The sequence below is a fragment of the Uloborus diversus genome, chromosome 8 (assembly GCF_026930045.1).
Source record: "Uloborus diversus isolate 005 chromosome 8, Udiv.v.3.1, whole genome shotgun sequence".
NCBI classification, from domain to species: domain Eukaryota; kingdom Metazoa; phylum Arthropoda; class Arachnida; order Araneae; family Uloboridae; genus Uloborus; species Uloborus diversus.
This window is the reverse complement of record NC_072738.1, coordinates 22,956,481-22,980,868: the sequence shown is the minus strand read 5'-3', so window position 1 is coordinate 22,980,868 and position 24,388 is coordinate 22,956,481. Positions and strand designations below refer to the sequence as shown.

Here is a 24,388-nt window from a genome sequence, read left to right as displayed (position 1 = left end):
TGATTAATTCGAAGGGTACAATTGATGAGCCAAATTTCAAAGAAATACAAAAAGGTGAGGGAAAAAATTTGGATCACTTTGACATGGAATGACCCAACTATATTTTTAAGGTCAAGGTACTCGTCAGATGTTTTAACATTATGGTAAGGCTTACTTTGCATGAAAGCTCAAGGGAGCTGAGATTCTGAACTTGTTTTTAGCTTGCGTCAATTTTTACATAATGGACGGAATTCAAGATATTTACGCATAAAAATATGTTTTGACACCTTACGGCTCCTGTACCTCTCTCTGGAAATTAAACCCGGTAGAACGATATTTTTTAATTTAATTATCTGAAATAATCTGAAATTTAGTTAACTGAACCACGAGAGCTAACACTATTTTTTTTACCACAGCGTTGAGGATGACACGAGCGCTGAGCTTTCAAGACTCCGCCCACCTGCCATCAACGAAGGCAGTGGTTCAAGATGTTGCCGAAAAGGAAAGAGTTAAGCAGTCCTTTCTTTTTTTTGAAAATATATATATATATTTTTTAATGTTGCGTTTGCAATACTTCCAAAGCAAATTCCTAGGTGATCCGAAATTTTCAAAAGACGGAATTCCGTCCCCCAGACGGAAGTGTGGCAGCCATGTACAAAAGCCTCGTTGCAGAAAACTTGAAACCAAGCTTCTGATGTGTTGTCTGATCATTTTATTCTGTAAATGAAGAACATTACAAATATAAAACAAATAAGGTGTGAAAAGGAAGTTCACTACAGCAAGCATGTCCCGATACAATTTGGTTGAATTTGTGAACTGCATTATGTTTTAGATTTACCATAAGTGACATTTTACTCAATTTATCATTAATTGTTTTACGAAATAGCAACTAACGAATATCATAGTGTAATTATAAATACAAGAAAAAAGGTTGGATTCAAAGCCCTTTTGGAACCAAAATGTCGCATAAGTCGGCCTGTACTTTTCAAGAGGTTATAACAAAAACAATCGTCAAAAAGGTGTACCGTTTTTTTATCTTATCTTAGCTACGGAGATATGCGCGGGTCTCACCGCCCATCAGCCTCCATAAAGCCTATGAAATTTGCAATCATAAAAAAAAAAGACAACGCTCGATGCAATGACGGCGCAGATTTCCTTACAACTTTCATTCCATCTCTCCATCGTAGAGGAACGTACGTGATTATTTCAGAAGTAGAAGATTTTTCCAACTTCTGGACGAATTATTTCCAAAAAAATCATAAGTTGACTCATAAAACTTACTGGTAGTCACAAAAGCAAACTGTACTGTGCTGCGCAAAAATCGATTCCGTTGCTTTCCTGTCCATACCGGAATAATATGCCGGGCTACAGTATGGGCCGTTGTTGCCATTTTTACGAACATTTGATATGCACACATGTTCAGAGGAGCACATAGGACTAGTGTGTTTGAGGGGGAGGGGGATTTCTGGCGACCTACACCAGGGCATGACTTAAATGAAAAGCAGCTACCCACCTTTCTTAATATATTCTTGAATACAAATGACATGGTTTTGTATCCCTAAAGGGTATAAAAAAGGAGCTGGATTACCTACTGCATCTGAAGTGTATATTTTAAGTTTTCATTTTAAAGTAGTATGTAATGGACTTGTAAATTTTCTACGTAGATGTTAATAAACCTGATTTTAATATTACTGCTGTATTTATTGACTAGAGAACATAATATGTCCCGTGAAACTTATTGTGTTTCATGTTTTACCACTAACAAAAAGTTTGATAAAACCTAAATTACTAGCTACTTTGATTAATCAAAAATAAAAAAGGTTCAACATTAGCTTATTAACATACAAAAAAGAAGATTTTGTGAGGCTGTTCGTTTAATTCAAATTACACACTTGTACAAGCTTTTATTTCGTCGATAGGCAAAGGATTTTGGATCCAAAGGAGTTAATGTCATCAATAAATTTGTGCTCTTAATTAATATGGTCAACCCTTGATGAATTTCTCTTTCAAATAGCATCTTCTTCCTGAGCGACCTATCGTTTCTTCTATCGCTTAGCATGACTCATCATTCCTCACTATCGGACCCGATAGAGCCCCTTGAAAAGGACAGGCTGACTTATCCGACATTTTGGTTCCAAGACAAAATTCGGTCCAACCTCGTTTCTAGTATTTATAAATACGTTATAATATTCGTTGGTTGATATGTCGTAAAACAATTGATGATGAGTTGAGTGAAATGTCACTTAAGGTAAATCTAGAAAGATAACTTAGTTCACAAATTCGACAAAAATGTATCGGGAAATATTTACTGTAATAAACCTCATTTTCACACCTTATTTGTTTTTTAATTTGTATTAATCAAATCGCCTTCATGTGCAGGATAAAATAATTAAACATCAATCAGGCATCACATCTAAAGCTTGGTCACCAGTTTTCTGCAATGAGGCTTTTGTACAAATGCATTTTTTTTTCGCCCGGCAATATGGAAACTAAAATGTCAAATAAGTAAGCTAGGTTCCCTTATATAATATCCTTAGGACCCGAAAAAGCAGCAGAGCTGCTCTGTGTCTACTTTCGCAACTGCTACACCTACACCCCTTCTACGTCTAGAAGGCTATGGAATTAAAATTAAAAAAAAACGTGAGAACACAAACATTTCCCAGATTTTTTTTTTATTTCATTTTTTTTATTTTACAGGAATTATATATAAGGTATTAGGTTATCTTCAGACTGAAAAACAAAGTCACGAAAGCGAAAAAACATCGATAAGAATCTTCAGCTCATAAATCATTATTAAGTTTTACTTGAAATATTTTTTGAATATGTCTCATTCGAAACGTCCAGTGGTTAATTTGTATGAGGGCTCTTGTGCTTTGTTTAAATTTATGTGAATTTGTACACACTATTCAAATATTATTTGTATATAAAAAGAACAAATAGTGAATGCTGTGTGTGTGTGAGAGAGAGAGAGAGAGGCCCTTCTATTAACCTCAATAAATATTGGATGAAATGCAAAAAACTTTTCTTATTAACTTAGAATTAGCGCTAAATTAGTCGGCCTATTTATCAGAAGAATTCTGGTTTAAATGCAAATAAGAAGAAGAGTTAACTCTTTAAATTGGATTAACTGTTGAACCTAGTAATTCAGATGTGGGAGGGTCCGGAGGTTCAGCCCCGGTGAAATTTTTTGAAATTTTTGTCATAAAATACGCTCTGCTATTGAAAAACTCGCGAGTTGTGAGGGGCGGTCTGTGATACGATTTCTTGTTGACCAAAAACCTGTAAAAATTTATCGGCAAGCGTATGCAATGTATGGGAACAATGTAATGAATACAATATCCGTACGGCAATGGTAAGGGGAAAATGAAGAGTGGAATAAGAAGAAAAAAAATTTTTGGAGATTGCTGCATCACATAAAATCATTCAGCAGAGCAATATAAGACTGAAGTTTCAGCCACTGAACTATATTTCAAAAATCCAACCATTGTATCAAATAGTACTCCAATCCTTTACAGTACGATTTCTTTTAAGCAATATGCGTTTGAGAATCACACGGAAAAGTTTTCACTTAAACAATTGGATATTAACAGGCACCTTTCATGAGTATACACAGTACAGATTAAAATTACTCTTTTTTTTTTCTGGAACAAGATATATTTTAATATTTTATTGTTGAATGTTCTGCAAAACTTTCTAAAGTTAAAAAAGGAAAAAAGAAATGCAAGAGTTGAGGTCCTACTGAGGTGAATAAGACATCACACTAGCCACCAATCCAAAAATCAGTACCTCTATCTCAGTAACTGGTATGGCGTACTTAGGAAAAGTACTGAACATAGTCTATTAACACAATAGAATGTATTTACATATATTTCTAGTCTCCCTCTATAAAGAACACACAAAAAATCTGAACACTTTTATTCGGTTCCATGAGGCTTCAGATTTGAGTGTGTGCATATGAGTTTGCACTGAAGATTCCTCGTGTAAGTCAGAAACATGACTGGCTTTGATTAGAAAGGTTTCTGCTTGTTTCAGAAAGAATCTTAGTTTACTTCAAGAAGGTTACTTACTTTTAGCGGGAAAATTTCCAAGGTTTTACCAGATATGATATTGTCAGAAATTAGGCACATTAGCTACCCATGATTTTCCAGAAATGCTTCGATTGTTTTTTACAGTGTAAATTCAATTAATTTGACGTAATTTTAGGATCTAAGTGAGGTTGGCCTTTTTAGTCAGTTTCACATCATCAATAAGACGTTGACCACTGTTTGCTCTTCACAAGTTTTTGAATGTTAGATTGTAACTCGTGAAAAAGCGCACTTCAGGTCCCTTTTAATGTACTTGCTCGACTTGCTTTACACTGTAAAAACAATTCAGAAACGTTCCTGGAAAATGCTGTGCTCAATTTCTGCAAGTAGAATATCTTGCAAAAAACAAAAATGTTTTTCACTTATGTCCAGAAAACTTCCTGAAATTATCCTGGAATCTGTCTCGAGAGTTCAGAATTCTGCCCGGTAAAAGCCAGATGTGTTTAACAATAAAATATTACAATGCAGCTGTTTTTTGCATAGTACATTCTTATGCAAGGTACGTGTTTTCTTCCAAGTGAAAATGTTTCCGGGTGATTCTCAGCCGCATTTTGCTTGAAGGTAATCATACTTTTAAAACCTTGAATACTACTTGATACAACGGTTGTCTTCTTGAAATATCGTTCCGTGGCAGAAAATTCAGGCCCATATTGCTCAGCTGAGTCGTTTTATATTGTGGAAAGTAATTTTTCTTCCTTCCTCTCTCCATATTTCTTTTAATGCCTCTCAATCATTGTGATAAAACTGAATGTATTTTAGGCTTTTCAATTTAATTTATAGAGATTCTCGAGTATCGATTTTGAGCAAGTTCAGTATAGAGAGGGATACTTATTGAAGAATAAATAAAAAAAAACCTTCATATTACTAGGATATTGATACTGTTGGGTGTTCAGAGTACAGAGAGGTGAGTCTATGTTACGTCTGTGGAGTCTTACCGGGACCATCAAAATGTGTTCTGAATATCGGGGTGTTCACACTATCGGCAGTGTTCATATAGAGTCCTCTGTAAATAGACCCACTATGATTTATAGCGGTATCGCAGGGGCGAATTAAATGCTATTACCTGCGAATTCGTGAATGAATCTAGAAGAAAATGAGGGTAGTAATATGAATCTAATTTGTAAACTTATGTAACTAATGTACACTTAAATAAAACTGGTAGCAATTACGTATTAAAACTGAAATATGTAAACTATAGGAAAAATTATAAGTTTTGTGTGAGTACGAGTGTGAAGGGCCTTTTATTTACTCTGCTCATTTCAGCGAAGGTTCTTCTTTTCGTTACTCTAATCGCGCAAATGGTTCAATGAGAAGAAATGAAGAAGGTATGAATTCTTATTTGGTACAATCACAGAAGAAAAAAACGAAACACTCGTTCGTATTCGAAGACTATTGACACTAAGACAAGTGTAAGGTGTTATTTTTTTTTAGTAATAATGTGCTCTACATAAACATGTTATTAAATAGTTGTTAAGAGGTCGTCTTCATATTAAAACGAGTATCAACTTCAAAATGTTCAATAAAGAGCCTTTCTTTTTTATTACATATATGTGATTTGCATCATTTGTTAACATTGTGTACAAATTTTTGCTTTATTTGATGTAGCCGTTACTTCAAAATTAAGTTTTGAGAAATCCCTCTCGTTATGTTATAACGTATTTTGATATTTTTGCATATAACACATTAATTACCTTAGATGCGGCAAAGATTGTTTTTTTATATCAAAATATGAATCAACCCAGCAATAAAAACATTATTTACAACAGCGAAAATGTAAATGTAGATTTTTTTATAAATTATGATAACATTTTTTTTAAATATGATCTAAAATCATAATATATTTGAATTGAAAAACAATGTAGAAGAGCTTTAATACTAGAATCCAAAATTTGAACTAAAAATATTCAGTGGTTTCTGCGATATGCTTAAAAATTCATTTTTTCCCCGTTTATTGGACCGTATACCTTTTTAAAACTGAATTTATGAAAACTCGTTTTGTTGAACAAAATTGTTCAACAAAATAATCAAACCAATTATAACATTGTTTGTCTGCAATAGAGTTACGTCGATGAATATTAAAATGCGTAAATTTATTCGCTGTTTATGCAGAAGAACAACACATAATTGCAATCGTAAATTTTATTTAGATATCGTTAAAACGCCAAAATGTAAATAATGCGAAACTTTTTCATTGAATAATAAAAGAATATTTCAAATTAAAAGCCAAACAAAATATTTCTGTTTATTTTCTGCAGTAGCCTTTGTAGTATACAGTGGACTCTCTCCATCTAAACACAGTAATGTAAACACTACAATATTCTGAACTTATTTTGATGGTTCCGGCGGAACTCCATAGATTTAACATAGGTTATTCTTTCTGTATTCCAAACACCCTATAATATAAACATCCCGGTATTATGAAGGATATTTTTAAACCTGTTCAATTATTACCTCAGTATATAGGGAACGCTTTACGCTGAGTCGAAAAACACCATAACTAAATCGATACAACAAATATTTAAAGAGTTTTTGGCATAAAAACCAAATTCAAAAACAGAATAGGAAATACATGCTTCATTGGAGTTATATGTTGGTCTCTCTTAATCAGGAAATAAGGTAAATCGATTTGTTCCAAAACCTCATAAAAACGAAACAAAAAGTTGTTTGCTATTAAATTTTAAAATTAAAAGTACCTGCACCATATTTATTAAAGAAAGATCGTTTTTTAACCCGAACAAGGTCGGGACGAGCTACTAGTTTCACATATGCGATGTAAGTCTGATGCGTTAATGGACCTTTGAATTGCATGTATCATATTTTCTCCCCCGGTCGGGTACCCCCCCCCCCAATCAGAAAGAACGGGTGATTTAAAAATTAAAAAAAAACTGATCTGGAGTAGTGCATTATTATAAGTGATTACACTTCTGCGTTGACCAATTTTCCTCTTTCTTTACATTGAAATTAACTTCCACTGTGTTTTATATATATATATAGTTCCCAATATTATATCGACCCTCGAGCGAAAGAGAAATTGATATTTTTGCATTTCATACATTTAAGTATTTTAAGCTCAAATTTTGGATATCCGTGTAAAATCTCCGATAAATTATCTTTCCATCAAAAAAATATCTGGCCCCATATTACTATTTTTTTAAATATTAATTTAATAATTCATTTTAAAAAATCAGAATTTAATTTTTGATACAGTAAATGACATTTTTATTGTAGGGTTGGTTTACACTTTGATAAAAATAGGAAAAAAACTTTGCCGTATCCAAGGACGTTTCGGTATCATAAGGAAAAGTAGGAAAAATCTTTGTAATATTACAAGATGTTTTTCTTAATTTAATTGTAAAGAAACGGCTGAAGCAAAAAAAAAAAAAAATATATATATATATATATATATATAGTACATAAAGTTAAATGGTGATGCTACTCATACATTTATTAAAACATGGGAGTTCTCATAGAATGTTTTAAAGTTCATGCGCATCTTACTGTAAAGACGGCCCCTTAACAACAATAAGGTAATGGAATTATACAGAGCACATTATTTTTGAAAAAATAGTCTTTGAATTCGAACGAGAGCTAGCAACATCAGGCATGGAATGTCTTTCAGAGAAAATTAAAAAGTGTTTAAGTCTAAGCGACAAATTTTGCTGAATAAGATACTATATTTTTAAAATTATGCAAATTTAAAAGCGTTAAAGAATGATGCGCATTATACGAAGCTTATAAATCACTTTATTCTTTGGAGTTTTTTTTTCCTCTTTCTTTTTGAAAACGGCTAAAATGAAATTTTTGTTGCTTGGGAATATTGCGATGTCAAATTAAATATATTTTGATTTAAGTTAAAGGCCTTTGTGAAAAATTGTATGAAAACTGCGTTTTTTTTTTTTTTTTGGTTCACTTCGTGTTTTTATTTATTTGTTTCGTAATTCCTCTATACATATATCGGGGCAATAGAAATTGTTGAAGCAGTTTATTGGTTTTTTTAATTTCAAGTTTTGTTTGTTTTTAAAAATATATTTGTGGTATATAATTTTTTTCTTATTCTCATCTTCAGGAAAATAGGCTGGAAATAAATGAGAGCAAGAAAGTACACCTAATCTTCAGTAAAAATATCGTTCATTACCAAAAGTCAAAACAGATAAATAGTCATTACATAATTTTCATCAAATTAAAGCAACAAAATAGCGTTATCTTAATACTTTATTTTCAAACATAAGTATCGTTGAATGTTCCATCTGTAAAAATACACGAACCTTTAAAAGAAGAGAAAAAATGATTTTAGATAGCACAGACACTAAAAGTAAAATTTGAATATTGACTCTTGCTTCAAAATATCAATATTATCGCCCGTTTTTCTCATGGCGGCAACAACCTTACCCAGTTTTCTCATAGAACCATTACCTTCATTTATTTCTTTTATCAAATGCAATACCTTCAGTCCAGCTACGAGAAACTGAATCATTGCCCACTCATTATCTTGGGCAGCACTTTTTCTTATGAAGTCATAAAGTTTGGCCAAGGATTCAGCAATGGCAAAGCTCTCTAAAACTTGCAGTGTCCTGTCGCCTTTATTTCTGGAGCAGCAGTGATTGATAACAGCTACGTACCTCTGGACTGATCTCAAAAAAAGTCTATTTTCTCTGCTGTACAAGGAAAATTTTAAGTACAGTTCGCACATGTTATCCAGATGTCGAATGGCTTTCGCCAAAGGACGAAAGTTACCACAAGCGTCTTCCAGGACCTTCTTTATTGCACATACCTCTTCAGTTATTTCGTCAGATATGAAATATTTTTCCAAAACGATTAAAAGAGAAAGAAACAATATTAAAACGCCGCTATAAGGAGCATTGACAAGTAACACTGTATTAATAAATAAAAAATACACGAGAAAAGTACTCATTTTCTTCGTGTTTATGACGAATCGTGACCTACGGATATAGCTATCAACTGCTGACACAACTCTTCTCATCTTTTCTGCTTTCTGCATCTTTTCTGCTCATCAGGTCGTCCAGCTCCACGAATTTTTGCCGAAATTCAATTGCAAACGCGGTTGCTTCGGTGTATGACAGCTGAGGGTTTTCCTTAAGCACAAGTTCTGTCAATTTTCTCTCCTGCAAAAAATTAACAATTTTAATTTATTGAAATTATCATGCCAAAGACACACTAACACATACACTGTCAAAACAATTTAGAAACGTTCTTAGGAAATAATAGGCAGTTGATGTGACCAACTTTCTGCAAGTAACATATCTTGCAAAACACAGAAATATTTTCCGCTAAAATTCAGTAACCTTCCTGAAATTATCCTGGAATCTTTCTGAAGAATTCAGTAATCTTCCCAACTAAAGAAAGCTAGAGAACCCTTACAAATAAACTAGGCAGGTTTAGTATAGCAGCTTGGCACCTTCCTAATTTGACAAGAAAGCTATAAAACCATTATAGCAATCACGCCCAAAGCCAATGTGGAATTGCAGACAAGATCCACGAGTAAAGTCGCATGCAATTGTTGCAAAGCTATGGAGTCAAGAGACTTTTCGCTTTGATTGGAAGGTTAAATCAATCTGGAAGGGCTTTTATCAAGCTCAAGCCTATACACCTCAGGGCTGTTCGATTTTAGCCGGGCTAAAAAAGGCCGGTCGACTTTTTTGGTTTAAACCGCTTAGAAAAAGCTGGCCGAAAAAAATGTTGGCTTTTTTAAGAAAAATGAATTTTTGGGGTATTTTTATTGTAATTCAATCAAAATGAAATTTATTTGTGTCTTTAATGCAATTACTAGGTACTGTATTTAATCAAATTTCATTTAAATGAATATTAAAAAACTTTAGTTAAATTCAAAAAATCACACGACACTGTTGTTATCATACCAGTCATTTGGTTGAGACTTTAATAACAATGCACTTAAATACCTTTTCTTTTAATCACCAAAAACTGTTTCTTATTTTTTGCAGAAAGGTAAAAAAATATTTTTAGAAAAAAATAGTTTACTGCATAAGGATAAATATATGAAAACCAACAAGATCATATTGAAGAATGAATTTAAATTCTGCCCGAATGACATAGATCTACAATTGTTCTTAGGAACATAACATAAATAGTTGCCTCTGTGCTAAAAACTGAGCCAACTGATTACTGAAACAGATCTGTCATGGAGAAAAAAAACAATACTGATTTTTTTTTTTTTTAACCACTTTTTATGTCATTCAGCTTTTGTTTTCACATACATTGAGGTGCTAATCTACAGCAGCAGAAATCTTAAATATGATGTTTAATGAATGCATAATCCAGATAGCCCCTCCCTCCCCCTCCCCCTACCGTGTCAGACTTTCCGAAAGAAAAAAAAGCTGCAAACGAGTGGTTCTATTTGTCTGTTAAAGTTTATCTGACTTTTAGTTTTTATGATCCCCCCCCCCCCCCTTTATAAGCCTTAGTCACTACTGATGTTTAGCAGCGTGCGTCCCAGTTTATTACGTGCCAGCTCTTTTTGTTTCTTTTTTTTTTTTTTTTGAACGCAGTTTTGAAATTTAAAAAAAAAGATAAAAAGTGGTTGTATGGCGGAGGGGGGGGGGGTACCAATCTAAAAATTCTTGTCAGCTCATTTCAAGCATAGTCATGATCAATTACTACTTACTACACCATCCCCAGTAAGAAAACCCCATATTTAACTAGTTAGAATCTGAAAAATGTCATTATTTCATAAGTCAAATTTTATTTAAAAATTCATAAAAATATGATACCATTGAGATCCCAACTTGAAACTTTGCACAAATGAAGATGAAATGCACACAAATTTTTGAGAATTTTTTTTTTTAAATCTTTATACGTTTTCTGAGAAATTTAAATTTTATTTTTTAAAAATAAAATTTTTCTGAAATGAGTCATGTTGCATATCCTATTAAACATCAACTAATGTACGTTAATGTTTTAAATTTTAAATTTTAATTTTTTTTTAATGATTTTCTTTTCAAATTAGTTAGGTTTTCTATCATATTAAACAGCACAACTAATGTGCTTTAAAATGCTTTTTGTCAAATCTTTCTATCTATATTTGGTCCTGAGTTATCGTCCATTTTATGTTCAAGCATCCATGAAAAAAAGATGGTTTTTCGAAAAATCAAAGTCTCATAAATAAAAAAATAAAAAAGATAAAAATCTAAAAAATTAGTTTTTTATTAATTCGAAGGGTACAATTGATGAGCCAAATTTCAAAGAAATACAAAAAGGTGAGGGAAAAAATTTGGATCACTTTGACATGGAATGACCCAACTATATTTTTAAGGTCAAGGTACTCGTCAGATGTTTTAACATTATGGTAGGGCTTACTTTGCATGAAAGCTCAAGGGAGCTGAGATTCTGAACTTGTTTTTAGCTTGCGTCAATTTTTACATAATGGACGGAATTCAAGATGTTTACGCATAAAAATATGTTTTGACACCTTACGGCTCCTGTACCTCTCTGGAAATTAAACCCGGTAGAACGATATTTTTTAATTTAGTTATCTGAAATAAATTACAAATTAAATCACTAAATTGATATAACATTAGTAAAAGTTACTTAGAAATCTTTTAAAAGGTTTAAAATAAAAAAAAAAAAGAAGAAGAAACCTGCTGTGAAATTTTAGACTAGATAATTTCTTGGTATTTGTCTGAAATTTGTCTGAAAATGAACTGTTAAAGTGGAATTTTCTGAAATTCGAGCTAAAATTTGTTTTTTGCAAAACTATTTAGTAGGCATGGTGTTTTAGGACCATGATAAGATTGAAGTTGAATAAGATGTTAAACTAATTATTACACAAAAAGTGTCGTAGAAACTCAATGCAGCCTTCAAGAAATGTCAAACAAAGATCAAGTTTTTACAAATTTTACCATTTTTAAATACAATAGAACGTCGAAAGTGTGACTATAGGTAGTTCGGATTTTCGAAAAGAACCAAGAAAATACCGTTTAGGAAAATAGTAAGTCACTTAGTCAAATAAAATTTTTGTATATGTATATAACACCACATACAACACAGCACATAAGATTGCAATATGTACAGTAGGACCTCGCTCATCCGGTCCTCGTTTATCCGGGTCAAATTCGTTTTTTTTTTTTTTTTTTTTTTAATTATGTTCATGTAGATAATTTTAAATTATGGTATCAATAACGAAGCGATACAAATACCGATCATTCGCGATTTATTTTGTTTAAAAGCACAGATTGAACAACAAATTTTGGTAATAAGAAAAACACCACTGCAACTGAACAATTATGATACAGGGTTAGATTGTTCGTGCTTTATTCGATTGATATGAGTGTTTAAACCAGAAAACAATGGACTCATTCATAGTTAAGAAATTGTGTGATTTTTAAAGATATTTCTCTTTTAAACAATTCTGTGTATTTTTTCTACGATATATATTCTCTTGTTGTAATGAACGGTAACTCTGCTTCGTTAAGAATTTGTTTTGCTTATTACCCGGACTACCCGGATTTTCGGGAGTGCGTTTTGTCCCAGCCAGTCCAGATAAGCGCGGTTCTACTTCAAAAACATTTTCTAAAAAAATTCAATCTCCTAACAGACATTAAGAAAGGTATATTGCAGTTTCATGGACATGCGTTAGGATTTTTGACGTTCCGGATTTTTGCGCTCCGGTTTTTGATGCTCAGATTCTTGACGTTCTGATTTTTAAGAAACTGAGAGAAGTGCCAAAGATGCGATAACAGATTCTTGTTGTAGGACAATTATATTACCTTCTGGCATGTATAAGAAAAATTTGGGAATTTTGAGGTTGACTTTGAAAAAAATATACATGAAAACTTAATTTTTATTGACATTTCTGGAAAACTGCTCATCCAATATGTCCTGAAAAAGACTGACTGTTTTCAAAAATGTATAACAGGAAAACGGTAATTGATGAAAATCAAATCCCCCCCCCCCTTTCAGAAAATTAATGCTGCGGGCCGTAATTTTTTTCCTGCCAAAGTTGCATATTTTAGTTTAAAAATTTTCCAATAGATGGCGCTGCAGACAATAAGCGCGTAAATCAAAGAAAGATAGAATTTGATTTTTATCATTAACCGTTTTCCTGTTATGCATTTTTGAAAACAGTCAGTCTTTTTCAGGACACCCTGTAGTTTCCATTACTATTTTTGTGTAGTAACATTCTTAACATAATCCTCAACAAATTAGCCTGTAAAATGTTTGGAACTTGTCTGAAGTTTCGCAAATTTTTGCTTGAGCTTTAAAAAATTGCTCACGAAATCCTCATTCAGGGGTTCATTTTCTGGCAATTTTGGAAGGATGAGAAGAACTTTGTAGTAGCATTGTAAAAGCCAAGAATGAAAAAAAAAATGATTTTTTGGCATCTTGAATTCAAATTATGTTTTTCGCAATCACGAGCGTGTGTGTGTATGAATGCGCGTGTGTGTTTGTGTAGGCGCATGTGTGTGGGTGCGTGTGTGTGTATGTATGCATGTGTGTGCGTGTTGTGTATGCAGTGCTGTGCGTGTACGCGCGTTTGTGTAGGCGTTCGTGTGTGTGTGTGTGTGAGTATGTAGGCATATGTATTTGTGTATGTGTGCAGGCATGAGTGTGTATGTGTGTGTGTCTGGACTGTGTGTTTGTGTCTGTGCGCAGGCATGAGTGTGTGTGTGTGTGTGTTTTGCGTGTAAGTGTAGGATATGGACGCAACCTGGAGAGGGTTTTCGCAAGAGGAGCAGCATCGTGAGGCCGGTCGACGCGACGGTGGTGCTGGCAGAGGGAGGTGGTGGGAAAATAAAAGCAGCGTAACGCCAAGGACAGTCAAGTGAGAACAATCAGCAATCGTCACTGTTGAGGAAAATATTCTTAGCTACCAATTTAAAAATTAACTAAACGCATTTTTTTCATCACCTCAGAGCAACAGTAGGATGTCTTACTGTTGCTCTTAGGCAACGATTTAGTGTATCGGCTTCAGAGTGATTACAGCCTATCCAGATTGACTAAGCTCGCAATAAGAGCGAATGAAGTATTATCCGTTTCTCACGAGAAGGCACTTCGCCACGCCTTCTCAAACACAGAGTTTTATTTTACGCGGGTGTGATCGGTAAACATATCCACGCACTTCTAAATGAGACAACCAGACAGCCTTAACTTGGCCGTGCATTTTAATGTGCAAAAATGTCTTATCACTTGCTTCACTTGTTCGTTGCCAGTTTAGTTATTCCTACATTTTAAAAACTGCTGCTCTTACAACATAATGCTATAATCTGAATTTTCCTTCTGCCTAAACCAGCGGAATAGAATCATAGGATACCACGTGACGAAGGATCTTCCAAGTGTCTTCTCGTGGAAAACGGACTCCGCAGCTTTGCCAGGAATTGCATATAGAAGTCAGATGCTTGGTACTTGCGCAATTCTGTTTCAGCGTTGACCCTAGTTGCAAAAATGATTTTGGAGCATTATTTGGTAACCAGAAATGCGTCAAGCTACTACTTAAAACTTTTAAAGTTTTCTCTGAAGGCTCCAGAAACAAACTGGCTTCAAACTGAGATATTTCTGTAATACTTACAAAGATTTAAAGATGATTTTAGGAAGGTTATTGATTTTTATCGGAAAACTTTCCCGGGTTTTGCAAGATGTGTTGCTGGCAGAAATTGAGCACGTCAGCTGCCGATTATTTTCCAGGAACGTTTCAGAATCGTAAAAATAGTTGTTCGTTACTCCAAAGTCTAAAGCGCCCTCTATCGGCATTTTTTAAACTACATCTTCAAAACTTATCTTCAAGACAATATTGAAATAAAAGAATAATTTTAGCGAATACCGCAAACGTATCGACACCTTTTTCAGTTTTTTTATGATCATTTGAAATTTTGGACCCAAAACTTTAATGACGCCTCTCTCCTTCGGAAGACGTTTGGGACCCTAATTTTTGCCATTAAATTTTTTGTCCTGATACGTACTATCACCCCTTAAAGATTTTCCCAAGAGTTCAGAAACATCCTTTAAACTGCTGTATTAGGACAGACAATAATGTAAAAACTAAGATCTCGGAGGGACGGGTACCCCCAGTGACTGATTTACGGCGAGGCATTCGGGGCCTGGCCCGGGGCACCAAAGGAAAGGGGGCACCAAATTTCTGTCTTTTTTTTTTTTTTTTTTTTTTGTGCAAAAAGACAGAAACAAAAACTCCAAAACAGTTTTATGATGGACAATGTGAAGAAGTCATGTTAGATTCTAAGCAAAGTTTCAAGGTTTCCTGTTTTTATGTAATCTGTTATAATTTGATTACAAAACTAAAATTCAGAATGTCAGCCTATGATGGCATATTAAGGACATTTTCTTGCTTGTTTGAATGCGACAAGCAAAATATTCGAGAAAGTGCGAAAGATCTTCAAGAATCTTATTCCTGTGATTTGGAGGAATCTTTTCCTGATGAATTTATTCATATTAGTTCAATCATCGGAAAATAAAGTTCAGTCACCGAAAAGTTAATAAAAATCCATAAACTTGGTAAATGGATACTTTTGCCAACGTAGATACAGCCCTGAAATTGTTTTTGACTTTGCCAACCTCCAGTTGTAGTGGAGAACGATCATTTTCGCTATTGAAGAGATCTAAGTGTCCTTTGCGTACTCTCATTTCTGATAGTAAATTATCTTCATTAGCTCTATTATCAATAGACGGAAGTTTGGATGCAAAACTTGGTTATAAGTACATTATAGATGAATTTACTACAAGAAAACAAAGGAGAAAACAAAGGAACCCCGAAAGCACATTATGATTTACCTTAACCATCATAGTTTCTCCATCTGCGACCGTAAAAAATTTTCTTACATGAAAATCAGGAATTTATTTTTGAGTTTTCTTCCTATCAAAATAATATCCAAAATATACCTTTATATTTTTTTTTGGGGGGGGCACCATATTTGTCAGTGCCCCGGGTACCCCCAGAACAAAGCGAGGGGTGTAACAAGAAGCGTAATATCAAGTCTTTTTCATAAGAATATGTTTAGGAAAAATAGCGTGACAAAGGCGGGGCCTGATTATCCGAAAGGTTCGAGAAGTTCGAACTTCCCCTCAGAATTGTTAGGGAGGGGTAGGTGATAAAATGTTGCCACAAGCTAGATTTTCAAATGTGGGGTTTTTATTGAACTCTGTTAAAATGTTTTTTTATGATGTTTACTTTCCTCTGTGAAGTTTCAAATATGATTCAACATGATACTACCCTTATTTCCTGGGCGGATCCAGACTATGGATTTGGGAGGGGAACTTTTTCAGCAGTTTATGTATATGGGGGAGGGGGGGGGGTATATGAAATGACTTATTAAAAAAAACCCGTAAAAATTGAGTTTTACAACTTTATCCTCTGCATCTTAACACTTCTTATAAAAAAAATTTTGCTTTACAAATTTTGCAAGTATAATTTTCAGAAAATAATTTTAAAAACCGTTATTTTCATTGTTATATTTATATTTTGATCCTAAAATATTTCGTCAAGTGGTAAGGGGGATCTGGGGGCTCTCCCCCGGAAATTTTTTTGAAATTATAGCCCTAAGAACGCAGTTTTAGACGACCTCTGATGTTACGGGGAATAAAGGTTCGAGGGGCTTTCTGTGGAAATTTTTAGAAATTGAAGTTTTAAAAACGCTATCATAGGCGATAAATGTTGACGATAAGGTAAGAGACGGGACTTTTGGGGGCTGCCTCAGATTGATTTTTTTTTTTTTTTTTTGTAGAATAGATCTAAATCGATCACCCCTCCGCCCAATCTTTCAAAATTGAAGTTCCTAAAACGCAGGTACAGACTAGCTTTGATAATGTTACGAGCAGTGGGGTTCTGGCGCTCTTACCAAAAAATGTTTCGAAACTGAAGTCCTAGGAAACGAAGTTTTTAAGCGATATTCAGTGACGAAGAATTTAAATGCTCTCCCCCCTTAAAATTTTTCGAAATTGTAATTTTTTTTCGTTTTTAGATTTCCTACGAGAGCATTCGAAAATTTGTCTGGAAAGTTTTCGTAATTGACGTCTTAAAAACGTGACTCTAGAACATATTTGGTAACGTTAGGGTTTTGGCAATTTTTGAAGTTTAAAGCTCCAAAAAAGCAATGTTAAACGATTCTCGATGTTTTTAGAATGCGAGGTGTTAAGTAGTTCTCCCCTGGAATTTTTTCAAAATTCAAACCCTGAAAACAAGATTTGAGACACTCTTTAAACGTTTCGGCGGGGAAAAGGGGGCTTCCGACTTCCGAATTATGAAGACTTTCTCATTTTTAGACCGACTAGGGAAAAAAATTAACTGATCAATAAACCGCCACAATTGAAAACTTTTATTTCAAGGTTATTTTCAAAAGAAATTTAGATTTTTTCGCGACATTCTTTTTTTTTTTAACTTATTAAAATAACTTCGTTTTTCCAAGGTCCATTCTATTATTCTCTTTCATTGTAAGAAATGTTTTTAAGAAACATTCTAATCAGCATTCTGGGGTGTTCCCGCATCCCCTCTGGTTCCGCCACTGAATTGTATAGAAGCTTTAAATTTTTTGATCAACTCTACACCAAATTAATGCAAAGGACAATTTAAACAGGTATGTGTTCAAAAAGACTTATTTTGAAAAATTACTGGAAAACAGATGCAAAAAGCAAGTACTAAAATTTGAGAGACTGGAAATGGCCCGAAAGTGGATAAATTGAACTACTGGGAAGCTGTATATTGTGCCATACCGATGAGCCTTTAGTACGATGAAAAATATTTACTCAGTCCCCGAACTCGAATTTTTATGTAAACTTCTCATAGTCTTAAAACCTGTGACGGAAGTATTTAATTTTTATAGTTTTCTATAACAGTCCTTACATTCTTGCATAGCCTGATCTTCGATTTTTCAGAACATGAGCAAAACCTAAATCCTGCCACCCTTTACCCACCTTCATTGAAATTTTATATCGAGGTTCAACGAAAAAACAACAGAAATAGTGTAAATTTGCCTCCTTCTAGAAGTTGCTACCCGCCAACTACGGGGGGGGGGAGGGGGGCAAGGGTATCGACTATGTACAAAAGGTAAGCCAAGGATATTGGCTTGCTGCTGCCTAGATCCGGCAGTGCGATTCCTATATTCACACAAGTAGGCACGAATTCATTTATTAAGCAATTCCTCTTTTTCTGTAGCATGTATCAACTACTGAAAACAAAGTGTGTCAACAATTAGATGTTCTTTTTTTAGTTTAGTGTCAACTCCAACCAAATGTCTTTTTTTATTAAAAAAAATATGTGCATTCGTTTTATTAATCTGATTCAGTTGCATTATAATAGGGGACTAGTTGGTACAGTTATCACGTATTAAAAGTTTTTCCTAGGATGCATTCCCTACAAGCTATATTAACAAGTAGAAAAAAATAATTTTTAAAGTGTCAACTACTGGTGGTTTTAGCACCCTGTTTTCTGAACTTCCCTTCTTTGGATCCGCTTTTGCAATTCTCTCCTCGCTTTTCACCGCGCCTTTCTCCAAGTTCAATTTCTATAAAACAGAATTTTCCTGCAATCTGTTCTAAAAGTTCTTAGGCACACATGAGAGGGGAACATTTTTGGGAGAGGGGAACATTCCTCCAGTTCCCCTCCGTGGATTTGCTTCTGCTATTGTCCAATTGCTTTTCTTGCAGCCTTTCGTCAAATTCTAAAAAAAGTAAACAAAAATCCTGTATGTTGTTTTCTGAAGTTTTAGGATCACTTGGGATTTTTTTTTTTTTTTTTTTTTTGAGGAGAGAGGAGAACATTTCCCAGTTTCCCTCTTTGGATCCGCTTTTACAATTCTCTCTTCGCTTTTCCTTGCGCCTTTCTTCAAGTTCAAGTTCTCTAAAACAGAATTTTCCTGCTCTCTGTTCTAAAACTTTTTAGAAAGGTTACGCATGACATTTGGGGGGAGGGGAAAATTTCTCCAGTTCCCCTCCGTGGATTCGCTTCCGCTATTGTCCATTCGCGTTTCCTGGAGCCTTTCGTCAAGCTCTAAAAACAGAAAAAAAAATCCTATACTTTGTTTTCTGAACAGTTTTAGGATTACTGGGATTTTTTTTGAGGGGAGAGGAAAACATATCCCAGTTCCCCTCCTTGGATCCGCTTTTGCAATTCTCTCTTCGCTTTTCCTTGCGTTTTGCTTCAAATTCAAGTTCTATAAAACAGAAGAATTTTTCTGTAATCTTTTATGAAATATTTAGGTACACGTGAGATTTTAGGGGGGGGGGACATTCCCCCACGAATCCACCATCCGCCTCTGCTATTGTCTGGTCGTTTTTCCTAGAACCTATTTTCAAGTACAAGTTCTATAAAACAATATTTTTCTGCTTTCTGTTCTAAAACCTTTTAGGTGCACATGATACGTTGAGGGGAGGGGAACATTCCTCCAGTTCCCCTCCGTGGATCCGCTTCTTCTATTTTCAAATTTTTTCTGGAGCTTTTCTTCAAGTTCAAGTTCTATAAAATAAAAGAATTTTCCTACACTCTGTTGTGAAATTTTTTAGGTATATATGAGATTTGGGGCGGAGGGGGGGACATATTCCCACCTTTCTCTTATTTGAATCTGCTTTAGCAATCCTCTCCTCGCTTTTCCTGGTGCCTTTCTTGAAGTTCAAGTTTTAAAAAACGAAAGAATTGTGCTGTATTCTGTTCTGAAAATTTTTAGGTACACTTGGGATTTTGGAGGGGGAACGTTCCCCCAGTTCCCCTCCCGTGGATCCGCGCCTGATTTCCTGGGAATTCAAACGCAGTTTCCCCAAGCAAAAAGTGGAAGACCTCAAAATGAGACCAAGTTTACCCTCATTTCAGAGATTAATCGGGCCCTGGAAAATGGGAGAGGGGGGGGGGGGTTGGTGAAATGTGACAAAACAAGGAGGGATAAAAATGGGGGGGGGCATGGTACATCAACTATGGGCAGCACCCCCAAAGCAGAATACTACTAAATTTGCGACGTACGTCGCAGAACATATGCCTGAGAAGCAGAACAATTCTGTTCAAATGTGGAAGGAAAATTGATAAATTTTCTGCAGAAATTCTGCAAATTTCATTGAAAATCTGCAGAAACCGCGGTGCCAAAGATCTGCAGAAACCGCGGTGCCGAAAATCTGCAGAAACCGCGGTGCCGAAAATCTGCAAAAATTGCGGTGCAGAGAATCTGTAGAAACTGAACTTCTTAAAATTAAAAAAAAATCTAAAACTATCTCAAATTACGATAATTTGGCGAAGAGCTCGCTATGTTGAATTTAATTAATCCTTTGAGGACTTTCCCAATCGATCTTCACCATTACAATTTCCGCCATACACGTATGTTTTGGAAACATGCCAACATTGAAACACGTCCGCCGCCGGAAATTGCGTGTCTTGTTTGAGATTTCAATCCTTTTGCATCCAAAAATATTTCAATTGTTTTGAAGTGTTTTATTATATGCAACCCAACCTCGACTCATTCTATTTATTATTTCAGTAATTTCTTTATTTAGTAACATTATTTTAATTGCTCCTTCATGCATGTAAAATTAACCAAAAAAAAAAGTGGTTTGGCACCTAGGTTCGGATTTTTATAAAATTTTGTATCTTTGCTCTTTCTATGCATTTTGGAAAGCATATAAACTATTTTTGGAAAATCTCAATCGGTTTAGGTTTGACACCTTGTTAAAGTTTTTTTGATTTTATAGTTTTTCATGATCAACTAATTTTCCAAATTGTGTGCTCTTTAATTAGTCATTTGGTTGAAAGCTGTGATGTTTCCGAAAATATTTCATTTCCACAGAAATAAATAACAACAGTCCAGTTTAAAAAAAAAAAATAATAAACAACTCCTATATGAAACGATTTTGATTTTTTGCCACCCAATTTGTTGAAAATGTCACGTTTTTTCGCGTACAATACTTGAAATATTTGCAGAACAATTTTGGTCAAATGATTTTACGTTGCAGAACATCGTAAAGTATTCTGCTTTAGGGGGCAGCACATTAGTGAATTTTCTTGTTCCGAAATTGAAGGCCTCGAAATAAGAGGGTAGCAGTTCCACTTATAAAAAAATTTCAGGATTAAAAAATGCGTTCAAAATTCATTTACATAATCTATGATATGTTTGCTCTAATTTTCTTCTAAAAAATTAATTTTAATGATGTTTAAATAAAATATAGTGTAATATGTTTCCGCGAAAACGCTTGAAATAAAAAATCGATTAGCAAGAAATGGAATAGCGATCCAGACAGTAGGATGAGCGATGTAACATTTTTAACAAAAGAATTGTTTCATGAAAATAATTATCTGTATATTCCAGTACCCTCAGTTTCGTATTAAACGTTTTTCACGGTTTATTGATACCTATGTGTAATTAAGAGTTATATATTGGAACTATTCCGTTCTTACACATAATACTCTAAAAGAAATTTGGATTTTGATAATTAATCACGGGTCCTAATGAGAACACAATGCGTGCCGTGTGATGAAAAACACTTTAATTTTTAAGTCTGCAACAATAATTGATGCAAAACAATTTGATGTGAACGCCACATAAAACTTTCTTTTACGTAGTAGGTGTTCTTTTAAGATGTTACACGCGTCAGAAATAATAATTCTCAAATGAATAGCTTTTCTACACACATAATAGTATGGTATATATTTTTGGGAGCGGGGAAATTTTTCCGAATAAAACTTTGAATGTTACTGAATGATAAAATACGAGCATACATGCGTACGTTCGTGCATCTTATGAGAGAAGATACATTAAAAATCAGTATAAAAAAATTATAAATAAATAAATAAATAAATAATGGCAAGTTTACAATTCTGTCTCCAAATTTGCCGAACTGTCAGACGAAATTCACCGTAAAAGATTTTTTTTTCTTTTTTGGAGATCACAGTGACCTACTGTGACCTCTCGTTGTGGCGCCCTTATGTAAAACACAAAACTGGTATAAAGCAGAGACCCCTTTTTGCACTGAGGTCTTTTTTTTTTTTTTTTCTTTCAGCAGTAAAGCAGACAAGAAATTTTTAAAGTCTTTATAAGTGACATTCCATTAGCAAAACCGGTGGCGTAGCTAGGGAGGGGCGAAGGGGGCGGCGATTTCACACTTTTAATGTGAAAAAATTTAACTCGTTTTCCCAATAAGAAAATCATGCTTTTGATCTATTACTGAAAGAAAAAGAAAAAAACGTCTTTGAATTGTAAGGTTTTAGTACAACTATAATAATACAATTACTCTTATACAAAACATGTGTTTTTCTTGTGGACATCTCAGCACTATTGTTTGTTTTTTCTCTTCTAACTAGGAGCTAACCGATGGAAAACTGCAAATTATGATAAGAAGATACCACTTGGTAGGAATGTTGTTTATGACTAGAAAATGAAAATAAAACCCAGAGGCAATTTAAAAAACCGTTTAAATCCAAGATGGCGGCGTTTTTCAAAATGGCTATCCATCTTAGAGTTTTTTTTAATATATGTCGTACAAAAGAGGTTTTGTATCGAATTATAGGTTTTTCATATCACAGATTTCATTTTTTTATGTTGAAAATAAGCTAAATCTTCATTTTGGTTCTTTTTTTTAAGTGTAATTTTATTACTTACAAAAGAGATTATATGCTTTTCAAAGTACCAATATAAAAATAGGAATAATAAAAAGGCAAATATGTACCAAAATATTAGTACTATGTTGTTAGTCAAGCACTGCTTCATTCTTCGCATTAATTTTTGCATAGTAGTGTGCAGGACAGACCAGCACTTCTGCAGCTACACTTGTTTTTGCAGATTTTGCAGGTGCAATTAATGAACTCAGTGCACGAATCAGAAATTTCCAGTAACTCTGACCATTTCAGCTGCCATCCAACCCTATTCACTTGGAGATGGTTAACTATAATATGTTTGTGAGCTTGTCCCCAAATGTGTTCAGCCTGGAAAGCACTACGCAATACTTTATTGGTGGCAAACTTTCAAGTGGCCGATTTTTTGTCATAAACAACTCTTTCCTTGCTTCATTTACAATTACGCTATTACTAGTGGAACAGTACAGTAGTACTACTACGTACCTTTCAGGTTGCGAAATAAATAAACACAGTTGCTTCTTTGAATATCATCCATGCCTCCCAAGTTGACTTTTTGAACTTCCCAGTGAAGCTAGGAATGCTGTCACAAAACTTATGAAGGCATGAAATCCTGGTAAAGCCTTTCTTTTCCTTTTCTTTTCCAATAGCTTCATATATGGCATGAACTGTAATGCATTTGCTGTTGTTTCCAGCTACAAAAGCAATTCAAAGTTTATCCAGACTTAATGTTGACAAGGAAAAAAGTAAGATATTGCAAAAACTAACACATCTGCATCAACAATGCACATCACAATGTTCCTGAAACGGTTTTCTACCATGTCTTGAAGAGGCACTATCATTCTTGAGCTTGTTTCTTCTAGGTCAAGGCAAGTAACATCAATGAGGGAAGTTTTTGCAGTACTATTTCTTTTAATGTCTTCATCGAAAGTCGTTAGAACCTGCACATTTGTTATGGTACTTACAGCAAACGTACCTAACAGCAGTAGTGACGGTTGAGGCTTATAAGTGGAGTAGGGGGGGGGGGGGCAAAAAAAAAAAAAAACACTAAAAGCCATGGGATTTTCAGCGACAGCAAAAGATTAAAAATAAAATGTACATAAAAAGGAATTGACATCACTGTGCACAATAATCCTGCTATCGATTACGATAAGGTTCTGGTCATTTTCGAAAAATGGATTTCCAAGTTCTTTCAAAGTGCTATAAAGAGCTCGAACCTTAGTAAAATACAGTTGACTCTCTGTTTAACGACCTTCAAGGGACCACAAAAAATCGTCCTTAAGTAGAAAAAGTCTTTAAATAGAATGCTCTTAACACTACAGTGGGCCGTTTGGGACCGTGAAAAGCCGTCGTTAAATAGAGAAAGCCGTTAAATAAAGCGTCGTTAAACAGAGAGCCAACTGTATTTAACTTGAAATGAGTGGAGCTGCTCAAGATGGAGTCGACTATTTTCTTCACGTTTTAGTTTAATATCACACTTAAACTCTTCTATTATTAATCGGCTTATTTGTGGTCTAGGAACCATATAACGCCTAAGTGCTGATGGATCCTGTGTCAATTCTATTGCACCGACATCTCTTTTAACTATTGCATTATTTTGTTGGTGTGCTTGGTCTCAGCAATCAATACTGATTGCTGAGAATAATCTATTAGATGATATTACTTTAAACTGTCCCGAAATAAATGATCGATGTAGCTCTGGTAGTTCAATCTCTGCATCATAAAGATCTTTTTAGATGGATTGAAAACGGACGTTCGTAATATAAAACAACAAACCTCTAAAACATTTATTGATTAC

General features: G+C 34.3%; 1 protein-coding gene across 1 annotated transcript in view; it reads right to left on the bottom strand.

Moving 5' to 3' along the window:
* The window catches only part of LOC129227965 (dynamin-1-like), a 129,755-nt gene that overhangs the window by 28,571 nt on the left and 76,796 nt on the right, over nucleotides 1-24,388 (bottom strand). Inside the window, exon 16 of the mRNA XM_054862590.1 lies at nucleotides 23,077-23,164. Coding sequence (XP_054718565.1) covers nucleotides 23,077-23,164 — 88 coding nt within the window. The remainder of the gene's footprint in view (nucleotides 1-23,076; nucleotides 23,165-24,388) is intronic.